At 38.7% G+C, this 13,121-nt stretch overlaps 1 protein-coding gene across 2 annotated transcripts in view; it reads left to right on the top strand.

Moving 5' to 3' along the window:
* The window catches only part of MYO3A (myosin IIIA), a 97,240-nt gene that overhangs the window by 24,430 nt on the left and 59,689 nt on the right, over positions 1 to 13,121 (top strand). For both annotated transcript variants that reach the window (XM_087948379.1, XM_087948380.1), the window contains 6 exons: positions 838 to 964; positions 2,644 to 2,854; positions 3,390 to 3,537; positions 7,032 to 7,185; positions 8,721 to 8,809; positions 11,703 to 11,826. In XM_087948379.1, coding sequence (XP_087804505.1) covers positions 838 to 964; positions 2,644 to 2,854; positions 3,390 to 3,537; positions 7,032 to 7,185; positions 8,721 to 8,809; positions 11,703 to 11,826 — 853 coding nt within the window. The remainder of the gene's footprint in view (positions 1 to 837; positions 965 to 2,643; positions 2,855 to 3,389; positions 3,538 to 7,031; positions 7,186 to 8,720; positions 8,810 to 11,702; positions 11,827 to 13,121) is intronic.

The raw sequence follows: 13,121 nt of genomic DNA, 5'->3' as shown, positions 1-13,121 counted from the left end.
AGTCAGCACATTCAACTATGTAATGAACAAAGTATTTAATAAGAATATTTCATTCATTCAGATTTAGGATGTCTTATTTTTGTGTTCCCTTTATTTTTTTGAGCAGTATATATATATGCTACTGTAAAATGACCAGTATTGGCATAATAATCTCAGTCAATCCTACAATAATTTATAAAATAAATATAATGGCTAAATGGCTACTTTATTTGAATGCCTACTGTATATTGACCAGTGCAAAAAAAAAAAGGCATACATTATGCATTGGATTCCCATGATAAGTTAAAGTATAACCAAACACATTTTTATGCTTTGAAGTTATATATAATTTAAAAAACAAATCGCTTTCTCCTCTACTTGTCATTTACTGTTGCAGCGTCAAGAACTAGCTTTCAGTAAATAAAAATCCAATTACAGAATAAGAGAGAGAGAAAGAGACTGAAGTAAATTTTATTCTGTGGGCTTATTTCAGACAAATCAACTAAATGAGGTGTATTATTATAAGCATGAGTGATGGAAGTTTCAGAATTACATTGTAATTCAAAATATTCAGAAGAAGCCAAGGTGAGAATTGCAGACCAAACTACAGGGCGGAGTAGAAGAGAGATCTGTCAAAAAGCCTCCTAATAAGTTTAACTTTGAAGGTTTACTTGGATAACCCTACATTTTTTATGTTCCAATGACATCCTTATGGTTAAGATTAAGGTGAAGTGAAAGAGATGCAGCTATTAGAGAATTTTGATTTTTCATTAAGCGCAAAATCAATATTAACTGACTGTTCCCTCTTCTGTCTGTTTTAAGACTGAATTGGTATGCTTTTATACACTTATTTTTCAGGAACTAGAGTGTGTATATTGTGTACTTGCTGCCATTTTAAATGTGGGTAACATTGAATTTTCATCAGAGGTAACCGAGTACATGATTGACAAGAGCATAATTTCCAATCCAATGCCTCTGGAGAATTGTGAGTTATTCTTATTTTTAAAATAGATTAGCAATCTGTTTCTTAGTGTTCAGTAGGGCTTACTTTCAGGGAAGTCTGTATATCAAGTATAGATAATTTTGAACCTCAAAATATTTTCATCTTTAACTCTTATGATCTTTGTCAAAATGTTCAGTGTTCAGAGATTGCAGCATTTGAAGCAAAAGCTTTTGGAGAATGCCAGTTATTTATATCTGACGTATAGGATTACAGCTTTATTCAGTTGTCTTGTTCATTATGAAATCCGAAGCAATCTGAACATGGCAGAATACTATTGATAAAATTCTTCAAGACCTGAGTCCAGTCTTATTGACCTTGTCAACAAACTGGAGACTGGTTTCGCCATATTAACTTGTGGATGCCTACAAGTGTAATGAAGTTTCCCCTGATGACATTCAACTTCAATGTTTTCCATTGAGATATTATGTCTAATAACATTAGTGTAGCCATTTAGAAAAAAAGGGAAAAGTCTATAGTGTCATGTATACTTGTGAGAATAAGATAAAAATAAAACAACAGACTGTGATAATCAGAATCCATAACAGGCTTTATTAGATATTGCAATATCAACTCCCAATCTCCCAGACTGCAGTTTGAGAGAAAGGAGACACCCCTTCCAGTAAATACAACCTTATATAGGATTATCACATTTAAAAGATTACATAACACTTTCTGTTTTGCACACATAGAAATTACAGAGAATCTCATAAGAAAGTTCTGGGTGTTTTTCATAGCTCCTCCCATGCATCCTTGGAAATCACCCAACCTTCTTCTCTTCACCGTTATCATCAGATTTCCTGTTTTCTACTTAAAAGATTACACAAAAGATCATTAATAATTCTTAAAATGTCAAGGTGACCCTTTATGCATTTCAAACCAAGCCAAGGACATAATATTTTTCAATCTTACTAAGCATTAGCAGAATAACAAGTTATATAAATGTCCTGATCTCTAAAAGTTCAGATTAAGAACAAACATGGAGTCTGTCCTGTTCATTATATTCTCAGGTGTATAAGGTAAATTTCCACATACTTAATAGAAACCTTCAAATCCTAATGAAAAGCTTGCATAGCATTTCCATTGTCAAACCATAAAAGATTTGATGTAGGTTTGATGTAAACCCAGGGCTGAAAGTAGCAGGCAATTACTCCAGACATTTTAGTAACTAGTGCAATTCTTTCATTACAATTTTCTGCTTAGGGAAAAAGAAGTATTAAAAATAAGGGAAGACAGGCCAAAAAGAGACGAAAGGTTATATCAAGAAGGACATATTCAGTCTTCATTTGGTTAAAATATTTTTCTATTTCTGCAGAACTTAGGGTCTTGCTGAGACTTTTCTTATGTGGGGTGGCGAGTGCCTTTTGGCTATATAAAATTAGTATTCCAGGGAACTAATTTGTTAACTTACTGGGTAATTTTACTCTGTTTATTATTGATTCATATTTCTTTATACTTTCTGTGGGGCAATTTTCTTCCTTTCATTTCAAAAACTCCCTTCCTTATAATATTGAATAAGAATAGGAAGCAGAAGTAATGTTCAGACCTTGAGATTACTGAAGAGTGCCTTAGGAGAGGTACTTATTCAAAACTAAGTAACAGACCTGAACTTTCTGAACAGACCTTTGGAAATATGGAAATAACACCAGTTATTTTATTTCTAGCTGCTTCCTTGTTATTTATCCAAGCAAATAAGTTGCAAGAAGCCCTAACCTCTCATTGTGTGGTTACCCGAGGGGAAACAATTATACAACCCAACACAATGGAAAAAGCTATTGATGTGAGAGATGCTACAGCTAAAGCATTGTATGGGTGGCTCTTTAGTTGGATAGTCAATCATATTAATGTCCTGCTTAAACCAACTACAGGTTTAAGGTAAGATTCCCTCCACCCCTCTGTGAATTGAGATGACTTTATGAATTGAAGATCACTATGGAATGTCTTCTATCTGATAAAGGGGACAGGCAGGGTAATTTTCTTCCATTCAGAGCCTTTCAAAAGTTTCAGTGTATTTATATAAAAATGTTAAGTATATGCATATTCTTAATGTTTGTTTCTTTCCTTCTGCTTTCTTTTCTATTTATTTTGTTTAAATAAATAAAACCCAAAACAAAAATGGCAAATAATACAAGTTTTTCACATGATATACAAATACTTATGTGACATACATGCTTTGTCCGAGAGCACTGACAACAGAACAATTGTTTCTGTGGCCCCTTTGTTTTCAGAAACTAATTCTTGCAGTTGGGATATTTAGCATTGGATGAACAGCCATTCCAGAACTCTGGACATTAGACTCTACCAGTTTCTGCCTAGCATAATTCCCAAGTATTTTAAACAGCTTTCTGTGAAGTTGAAATGAAATAACTAAATGAGAATGAAATGTAATACAAAGCTTGTGTATTTTCAGTGGAAGCGACAAAGGACTAAACATTGGAATTCTTGATATCTTCGGTTTTGAAAACTTCAAAAGAAATTCTTTTGAGCAGCTCTGTATCAATGTTGCTAATGAACAGATTCAATTTTACTTCAATCAAAATATCTTTGCATGGGAACAGGTAGGCATAATTACGTAGATATGCATGCAAATATACTTTCCTCCATTTGTGATGTTCTAGGAGCTATTGAAGGACTTGAAAACACAGTTCATGCTGCAGAGGAAAATTTTAGTTGATTGTCCACTGGAGGTTTGCCATATCCAAATGAAGATTGAGGTATGATTCTCGTAAGCCAGATGAGCGTTAAAACAAAAACTTTTCAGTTTCAAAATAGAAAAAAAAAAAAAAACCAAAGCAGAAATATTTGCCAAAAACTAAATGAAAGGGTAGGAGAGTAGTGCTCCTTTTTAAAAGTGTATAAAGAAGAGGTCTCAGCAAAATGTAGAGATAAATAATTTTCATTTACTATTGAGGAACTAATCAGTGACAGTGAAGCTCCCAGTCTGCCATTTATGCAGCAAATAAAGAGAAGGGGGACTAACAATACCCGGGCCATAACCATGCTCAGGTTATAACATGTTCAGCAACATATGGCTCTGAATGTAGAAAAAGTGGTATGTTCAGTATTTGAGGAGCCCAGACTGTTTCTCATTTACGAGCAATTGGGCCATTGATGTAATGCAGAGGTCAGCAATCTTAAACACTCAAAGAACCACAAAGATCCTAACCAAAAGCCCTCCACTCAATTCTGGAGCCGACCGGAAGTCCGGTTCCCCTCACCATAGAGTCTCCTTCTAGCACGACATCCTTTTTCTTCTACCTGTCCTAACTGAAAGCCCTATCAATTGTGGAGCCAACCAGCGAGAGGGAGCCACAGCAGAGAGATGAAAGAGCCACATGTGGCTCCAGAGCCGCAGGTTGCTGACCCCTGGTATGGTGTAAGAAGGCAAAGAAAGAAACTTGATACTTTCTGAATTCATACATTTTTAACTAGCAAAGGTAACCTTGGCTTCCTTGAGAAGAAAAATAAAGAAGAATTGGAAGAAGGGTGTGTGTTTGTGTGTGTGTGTTCTGTGCACAATTGTTTGGTTATTTTCCACAAGTTAAATGTCCGTCTGAAAATGCATTAAGCTTCTCATTTAGAGTATCCAGGCAACAGAATGAAGTGATAATAGGTTTGGTGCAAATGCAATTTTGTTTTGATGTGGAATAAGGCATACAGTATAATTTATGGTTCAAGAGCAAAAATAAAAATAAAAATGGACAGCACAGTGAGCAATTCTTTATATAAAAATGACTATGTTATTAATTTGCCAGCAAGCATATTAACAATGAATCCAATTGGGAGTAGGAATTAGCAGTTTTATTTCATGTAGGAAGTATCCCATGTTAATTTGAAAGATGGATAATTTAAAATAACAGTAGAATGTATTTGATTTTTAAGATGGGGGTAAAACAAAACAGTACAATTATTGAAAATGAATAAACAGACTTGTGGAGTTTAGGGAAGGAATGAAAGAAGAACATTCAGCTGATTAAAACAGTATTTGGGATATTTGCTTTGGAATGTGTTCTTCATTGGAGAGAAAGAACAAATGTTACAGAAATCCCAGATGATGAAGCTGCTTTGTTCATAGTGTAGGAAAAAATGTTGCAATGCATTTTCGGCCTTTAAGTTGAGTGTTTTTACCTTGTAATTTCAATGACAGCTTTGTAATTCCTCTTAGTGCTCCATAGATTGAAATGAGAGGCAAACTAGTGCTGCTTTCAAAAAGATATTATCTGAATTCATGAAGATATTACCAATTTGTCATTGAGGTCTTGCTCCATGAGCATATTATTACATGCAAACTTTCTGCAAATTCCTTCTGCTGTGCCATGCCAGGAATGTGGCTTGATGTGCAGGGATCAGGACTCCTAGACTGACTTACTTCTATCTCAGAAAGCACAAATAGCATGAATCATGGACTACTATTTTGTTTTTCCAGTAGATGTCTTTGCTTCATTCTTTTCTCTAACATTTCTAGTGAGGTTTTGGTAAGAATAAGGTCTGAGGCCTACACTCTTGAGGTCTTCCGAAGAGCAGCTCAAAAAGAATAAGTAGAAGCAAGCACATGACTGGTTGAAACTGGGGAGTGAAAAAGTCGTGAGGGCAGAAAACAGGAATATAAAGTTTATGTCTCCAAGTTTCAGGACAATTTGTCAATTTGATGTTTGGCACCAGACTTAATTGTTTCCTATGCCAGTCTCAACAGATTGGAATTATTCTTGATATGCTTTGTCAGCCTTGCCCAAGTCTTAGGTTTACTTAAGATATTTTGGAAGGCTTTACTTGGTTTGTATGCTACTCTTTTCTATTGGATTTCAAGTACCTTCTTCACAGAGTACATAACTGATCTATGGAATTAGTTTAGTTTATTGTCATTGCACTTCGTACAATGAAATCAATTACCTCTGTGTTGGGGGCAGGATGTCTCTAGATACCAATTATAGGGAAACAACTGTGGCAGAAGGAAATATCACATCTCCTGCTTGGAAGCATCTCAAAGATATCTGGTATAAGAAACAAAATTCTGAACGAAAATTTGGCCTTGGCCTGATCCAGCAGGATTATTCTACAGTAACATTATTTTTAATGAGTTTTCCCTCAGTTCCTTGGAAAGGGTTGGGCAACAGTTTTTATTTTTGAATGGAACATGCCAAGTGCCAGAGACATAGCACTTATAATGCAATACTTGTTTGTCATACAAACCAAATTTAGCTCTCCTCTATCCTACAGAAACAAGTGTCATTAAAATCCATCACTGAATTGGATTCTGAGTAAGCTTGAGATGTGGAAGTTTTAACTGAGTCTCTGACTGCTAGTTGATGATTCTAGATGTACTTTGTTAGTCTCCTGCCTATCTGTTCTACATAATGGCTGCCTTTACAATGTATGTTTATATATGACTACTGCTTTTTTTCCTCTTGGGCTGCTATATCTTAGGTTTGTTTGGGGGCTTTAGTTGGTTTGTGTACTACTCTCTTCTATCAGATTTCAAGTTCATTCCAAATGAGGAACTTGTTCAAGTCAACTGATGCGAATAAAGATTTAATACCCCATGTCCACATAACTTTTCAGTTCATCTTTTATAATGTTGCCATTTAAATATGAACAAAATTAGATTCCTTACAGCTTTATAATAATGACTGGTCTAACCATACCAGTGCTAAAAGGAAATATTGGTTAGAGGGATGAAAATATTAATACCAGCTTGTTTAGTTATTACTGGGTTTTATTATTATTTGATTCGATTCCTGGCATTTTTTTCATGATCCTCTAAGAACATTTGGAGTAGTATTAAGAGAATTATTATGATGAAGGTTAAATCAATTATATAAATTTAACTTTTAGTAGGGAAAGTATGGCTACTGTTGGCTGCCTGTTCCCATGGATTGGTGGTCAAGTAAATAGACAGAATGATTTTATTGCTTGATTGGAAGCTTAGGTTCAGACCATAGTTCTTAAATCTTTTATTAAATACATTTGTTTTTCCTATTGTTCACCTACACGGAAAAATATTTACAATATCTACAAAATATTTCAGAAAAACATTTTTTATTATTTCTTATAGAATGAATACCTGAATGAAGGCATTGATGCACAGATTATTGAGTATGAAGACAACAAACCATTGTTAGATATATTCCTACAAAAGCCAATGGGATTACTGTCCCTTCTTGATGAAGAAAGTAGTTTTCCTCAAGCCACTGATCAGACACTTGTTGGTAAGCTGTTGATAGCTTGTACATAAAGATATATTGGCCTTTTTTAGTGTTGAAAAAGAAATAGGATTGTTTCACAGATTACTTTAAAATTACCTAATTCACACTTAGTCTACATCCCAGAAAAGACGCTCAAGATCCAGATGTATCTCAACAAACTTGAACACTGGGCCCATCTAACAAAATGAAAATCAATGTAAAGAAAATGAGGTTTTACACTTAGGTAAGAAAAACCAAATGTAGATTAGGTGAAACAAGTAGTAATCAGGAAGGATCTTGGAGTCCTAATGAACAATCACTTAAATATGAGCTAGCAGTATGCGGCAGCAGCCAAAAAACCAATGCAATCCTAGGTTGCATTAACAGAGGGATAGAATCAAGATAATATAGAAGTACTATTATCACTTTATAATGCTTTAGTAAGACCACACTTGGTATACTACATCCAGGTTTAGTCACCATGCTATAAAAACGATGTAGAGACTCTGGAAAGAATGGAGAAAAGGACAACAAGGAATAGGGGACTGGAGACTAAAATATATCAAAAACGGCTGCAGGAATTAGGTTTGTCTAGTCTAGTGAAAAGAAGGAGTAGGGGTGATATGATATGATTCCAATATTTGAGGGGATGCCACAAAGAAGAAAGAATCAACCTATTTTCCAAAGCACCAGAAAGCAAGACAAACAATAGATGGAAATTAATTGAGGAGATAAGCAATCTAGAACTGAGGAGAAATTTTCTAATAGTGAGAACAATTAACCACGAAATGGCTTGCCTTCAGGTGCTCTAGCACTGGAGGCTTTTAAGAAAAGACTGGAGATCCATTTGTCAGAAATGGTATAGGGTCTCCTGTTTGAGCAGGGGGTTGGACTAGAAGACCCCCCCCCCCAAAAGTCCCTTTTGAATCTGTTACTCTGACTTCTGACACTTTAGAATCTGCATTTGACAATGCCAGAGTCATATCCAAAATGCCTACAAAAATGTGTGATTGGAAAACAGATACATACTCAAGTATGTAGGTTGGGAAAATTTTAACAAAAAGTCATAATTGCTTAAAGAAATAAATATATTAGCAAAAACTGAGAATGAGATACATTTTAATAGAAATATCTGTGAAACTACACGTCTAAACTTACACAAAGACTTCTTTTAAAAAGGCAGACAAAATAAATTCATGGTTGAAAAAGCATCAAACTGAGCAAAGCTGAAGTTGATAGATTTACCCATTTTTACACAGATTTCTCAACTGAAGTGTTTTCATTTATGCCTTCAGGGTGAAAATGTTCACACTGCTAATGGTATCTGTATAGCTAAGATTTTTTGCTTCAAGAAGCTATTCACTAGAAATATCAGGCAGAACCATAAAGTCTTCCTCTACTTAACCCAGAGCAGAAGGAAGTTCAGAGCATCCTTTCCAGAGTAATTTTCCTTCATATCACCAAAATATTTTTAAAATTTCTAAATGCATATTTACATGAGTGATACAAATGCTAAGGTAATATTGGTGATGTTATAAGAGCAGTGTTTATCTTTACAGAAAAGTTTGAAGACAATTTGAAATCCAAATATTTCTGGAGACCAAAGAGATTTGATTTGACATTTGGCATTAATCATTATGCAGGGCAGGTAAAAAGACTGAATAATTCTTCTCTATTAATACAATTATTTTATAACAGGAATGGCTAATTTGTCTCAATATATTACAAAACTCTAAGCAGCATGTTACACCTTGAACGATTACAAATATTTACTCCATGCACACATTTATATCTTATCTCTCTCTCTTTCTCCCTCCCTCCCCCCACCTCTCTCTCTGTGTATATGTAAGAGAGAGAGAAGAGGAAAAAAGAAGGAAGGAGGAAGGAAGGAAGAAAAGAAAGAAGAAAGAAAGGAAGGAAGGAAGGAAGGAAGGAAGGAAGGAAGGAAAGAAAGAAAGAAAGAAAGAAAGAAAGAAAGAAAGAAAGAAAGAAAGAAAGAAAGAAAGAAAGAAAGAAAGAAAGAAAGAAAGAAAGAAAGAAAGAAAGAAAATCTTCCTCCAGGATCATAGAACACACATGAAACACTCTTTCTTCTCTAGAGCATTTATAAGTAGTGCAGTCACTAAAAAGAAATTATAGATTATAAAGTTTTAAAAAACCAGCTCTTTTAACAGCATTGCCACATATGCCTGGAGCCTGAGGTCCATTTCATACAAAACTGTGGCTGCCTTTATGTGCTCAAGACTTCATGATATATTCAACTTCATGGGTCACGTAGGCCTTAAAGCTACTTCTTGTATGAATAGTGATCCTGCTCTTGCTGTATTGGCATAAGGGACACTTGCCAATCTGAACAGCCCATGTTAAAGCTAAACAGTCTGTTTGATCTAGTATTCTCTAGATCAGGGGTGGGCAAACTTTTTGGCTGGGGGCGCATTGACTTTTAAAATTTGACAGACGGGCCGGGTCAGCACAAGATTTTGGGAATCGCCCCCTTCCCCCCTCTTCTCCTCCTTCCTCCCCTCGGAGGCCCCTGAGTCAGGAGTTGCTACCGCCGGCGCGCGCTCTTCGGCGGCTCCAGTCCCGTTGCCTCGGGAAGGGAAAGGCAAAAAGGAAGAGTGCTTTGCAACGGAGCAGCGGGCTCCTGGTTTTGCCTTTTCCTTCCCAAGGCAACGCGGGACTGGAGCCGCGAGCTGCACCGGCGTAGCAACTCCTGACAGCCCCAGCCGACACCTGAGCGGAGCCGGGTGGAACTGCCTGTTGCTGCTGCCGGAGCACCGCCGGGTCGCCTACTCCAAGCAGCCCGCCCGCCCGCCGGGCTTCCCCTCTGCTGCGCCCACGTGTTAAAAGGAAGCCGAAAGTTGCTGGGAAGTTGCTCGGGTGCTGGGAGCAGGCTATTAAAGTGCCGCCCGAGCAAAGTTTAAGCAGCCCGCCCGCCCACCGAGCGGAACCCTTCCTGCTCCTCGGCGGGAACACGCTCCAGCCTGCAAACGTTGCCTTTGCAAAGTTTAAGCCTGGAAGCCCGGAAACCCGAGCAACTTCCCAGCAACTTTCGGCTTCCTTTTAACTCGCAGGCGCTCGCGCCTGGCGGAGGAAGCCCGAGCCTCCTCCAAGCAGCCCGCCCGCCCGCTGGGCTTCCCCTCCGCCCGCGCGGCTTGGGGCCAGGCGCGAGCACCCGCGAGGAAAAAGGAAGCCGCAAGTTGCTGTGAAGTTGCTCGGGTTTCCGGGGCTTGAGGCTTAAACTTTGCACAGGCAAAGTTTGCAGGCGGGAGCGTCTTCCCGCCGAGGAGCGGGAAGGGTTCCCCAGCGGGCGGGCGGGCTGTTTGGAGGAGCGACCCGGCGGCGCTCTGGGTTTCCCCTCCGCCGCACGGCTCGGGGCCAGGCACGAGCGCCCGCGAGAAAAAGGAAGCCGAAAGTTGCTGGGAAGTTGCTCGAGTGCTGGGAGCAGGCTTTTAAAGTGCCGCCTGAGCAAAGTTTAAGCAGCCCGCCCACCCGCCGGGCGGAACCCTTCCCACTCCTTGGCGGGAAGACGCTCCAGCCTGCAAACTTTGCCTTTGCAAAGTTTAAGCCTGGAAGCCCCGGGAAAAAAAGGAGGATCGGCAGGGACTCACCTTCGGAGAGGTCGCACTCGAAGGTGATTTCGAACTCCCAGCCAAGGCCTTTGCAAAGTTCTGTTCTTTCCTACCCGAGAGCGCTCCGCACTGTTTTGCAGCTTTGGGGGCCACGCGGCACAGGGCAATACGCCCAGCAATTTTTTTTCAGGGGCGGGCCGGATTGGACAGACCAACGGGCTGGATGTGGCCCGCGGGCCGTAGTTTGCCCACCCCTGCTCTAGATGATTTGGATTTGCGTTTCAATTGAAATTCGGTATAATTTGAGAACTGTTTGGGGAAAGTGGCACTGGAATGTGTAGATCAACAATACTGACCTGTGTGCTTGTAATTTCATTAGAATGGATGTCTTTTTGTACATCTTCTTCAAACAAAGACCACTATTAATACTGGTTACTTTTCACCTTCCAGTAGCCTCAGTTCACTGTCCATGAGGAAGAACCAAATTGTAAATCTTCCCTGTGAATAGGCACACTCTCAAAGCACAACTATCTCTAAGTCTTGAGGAAGAGCCTTAAGACATACTTGTTGCCATGGGTACTGTATAGAGGGCCTTTTGCCATATACACATGCTCTTCTGCTGGCCTACTATCCTTACACATTTACAGTATCTTTATATACTGTATGTACTAGTGTTTTTGACTAGCACGCCTGTAATGGCCTACTCAGATGAATGGCAGACATGTACAGTAATCACACATTTCCTCCATGGCCTTCCAAAGTGAATCAGTCTATTCATATGCTAGCTGAATATCACCTTTATTTTTTATGATTTTTTTATGATTTATTGATTTTTGGCAGATTCAGTCTACTTTATCTCCTAAGAACTTTCTTTTTTTTTCTAATTCAAGAACAGAAGAAGCAGTTGAAGAAGAAGAAAAAATAGCATTGAATAACTAACTGTTCGTGACTTTTTGTATTTTCATTCAGGTTCTTTATAATGTAAATGGGTTCTTAGCCAAAAACAGAGATACGTTGCCAGCTGATATTGTACTACTCCTGCGATCCTCTCAGAATCACTTGATTCGGCTTCTAGCAACCCAATCCAAAACAGGTAATAAATCATACCTTGCATTTGCCAGGCCCAGTATTCTTTGCTATCTGTCCATTTTGTGGCTTCTTCATGGGATTACATAAAAGGAGCTATCAACCATGATAACCACCATACAGGAATACCAGTGAAGGCCATGTAATTGGTACTTTATCCAGGATCTTGTTCCCTAGCTATGATTTTCCAATGTCCTGCCCTTAGGAACACTTTCTATATGAATCAAACTGATGCATTACCCTTTTATAGCTGTCATTACATCCTTGCAACTTTCAAAGGATTTAAAAAAATTCAGAAGAGGCTGAATTGGCCATGGTTGTGTTTGATTCAGTATTGTCTACAGCATCCTATCCTGATCCAATGTCCTACAGATGTATTAGACCAGTACTTCATCATTATTTGACATAATTGAAAGGCATCAGATTGAGAAAGGGTAGTTCACACTGTTTCTAATTTTCCAGTATTTCAGGCCTATGTTTCAGGATTGGGTGGGAGGTGCCTCATTAAAAAAAAGTCCTATTTAGAATTGATAGGATTGAACCTAAGGCCATTTATTCACAGACCAGATTCTTCTCTGAAGGACATTCTGCTAGTGCACCATCAATGAATGCAAGCAAAAATGAATAGGTAGTCCTCAGTTAACAACCATTTGTTCAGCAACTGTTTCAAGTTACGAAAGCACTGAATGAATGATAGCTACAACCAGTTCTCAAAGTTAATAGATGTTGCAGTGGCCCCAAGGTAACTTGTAATCAAAATTCAGGTGTTGGGCAGTTTGTCCACATTTACAAACATAGTGTGTTTGTAAGATGGTGGGTTACCACTTCAAGTAACTCCCACTAGTGGTGTGATTCAAACTTTTTTACTACCGGTTCTGTGGATGTGGCTTGGTGGGCATGGCAGGGGAAGGATACTGTAAATTCTCCAGTCAGAGGTAGTATTTGCCGGTTTTCCGAACTACAGTAGTCAAAATTTCCACTATCAGCTCTTCAGAACTGGTCAGAACCTGTTGAATACCACCTCTGACTCCCACCCATCTATATCCTCCTCTCCTCTGCATGGAAGCTTCAGGGAGGCCACCTGGAGGTCTCACAAAGGACCAGCAACTCCCTTGGCAAACTTCAGTAGCAGCAGGAGGAAGACACAGTGGTAGACAGTGGAATGCAAGGGGACCAAATGACAGAGATCGGGAGGGGGGTAGGTAGGCAAGGGGGAACTTGAAGCAGAGATGAGCATGGCAGAGTAAGAGAAGCATGAAATTGTGATGAAACAACAGTACAGTCCTGGACTAATTATTCATT

Source organism: Notechis scutatus, chromosome Z (genome assembly GCF_049901735.1).
Source record: "Notechis scutatus isolate UNSWTSFEM ecotype Mainland chromosome Z, rNotScu1.2, whole genome shotgun sequence".
In the NCBI taxonomy this organism is placed as follows: domain Eukaryota; kingdom Metazoa; phylum Chordata; class Lepidosauria; order Squamata; family Elapidae; genus Notechis; species Notechis scutatus.
The sequence above is the reverse complement of the archived record's forward strand: the minus strand, read 5'-3'. Positions and strand labels throughout refer to the sequence as shown.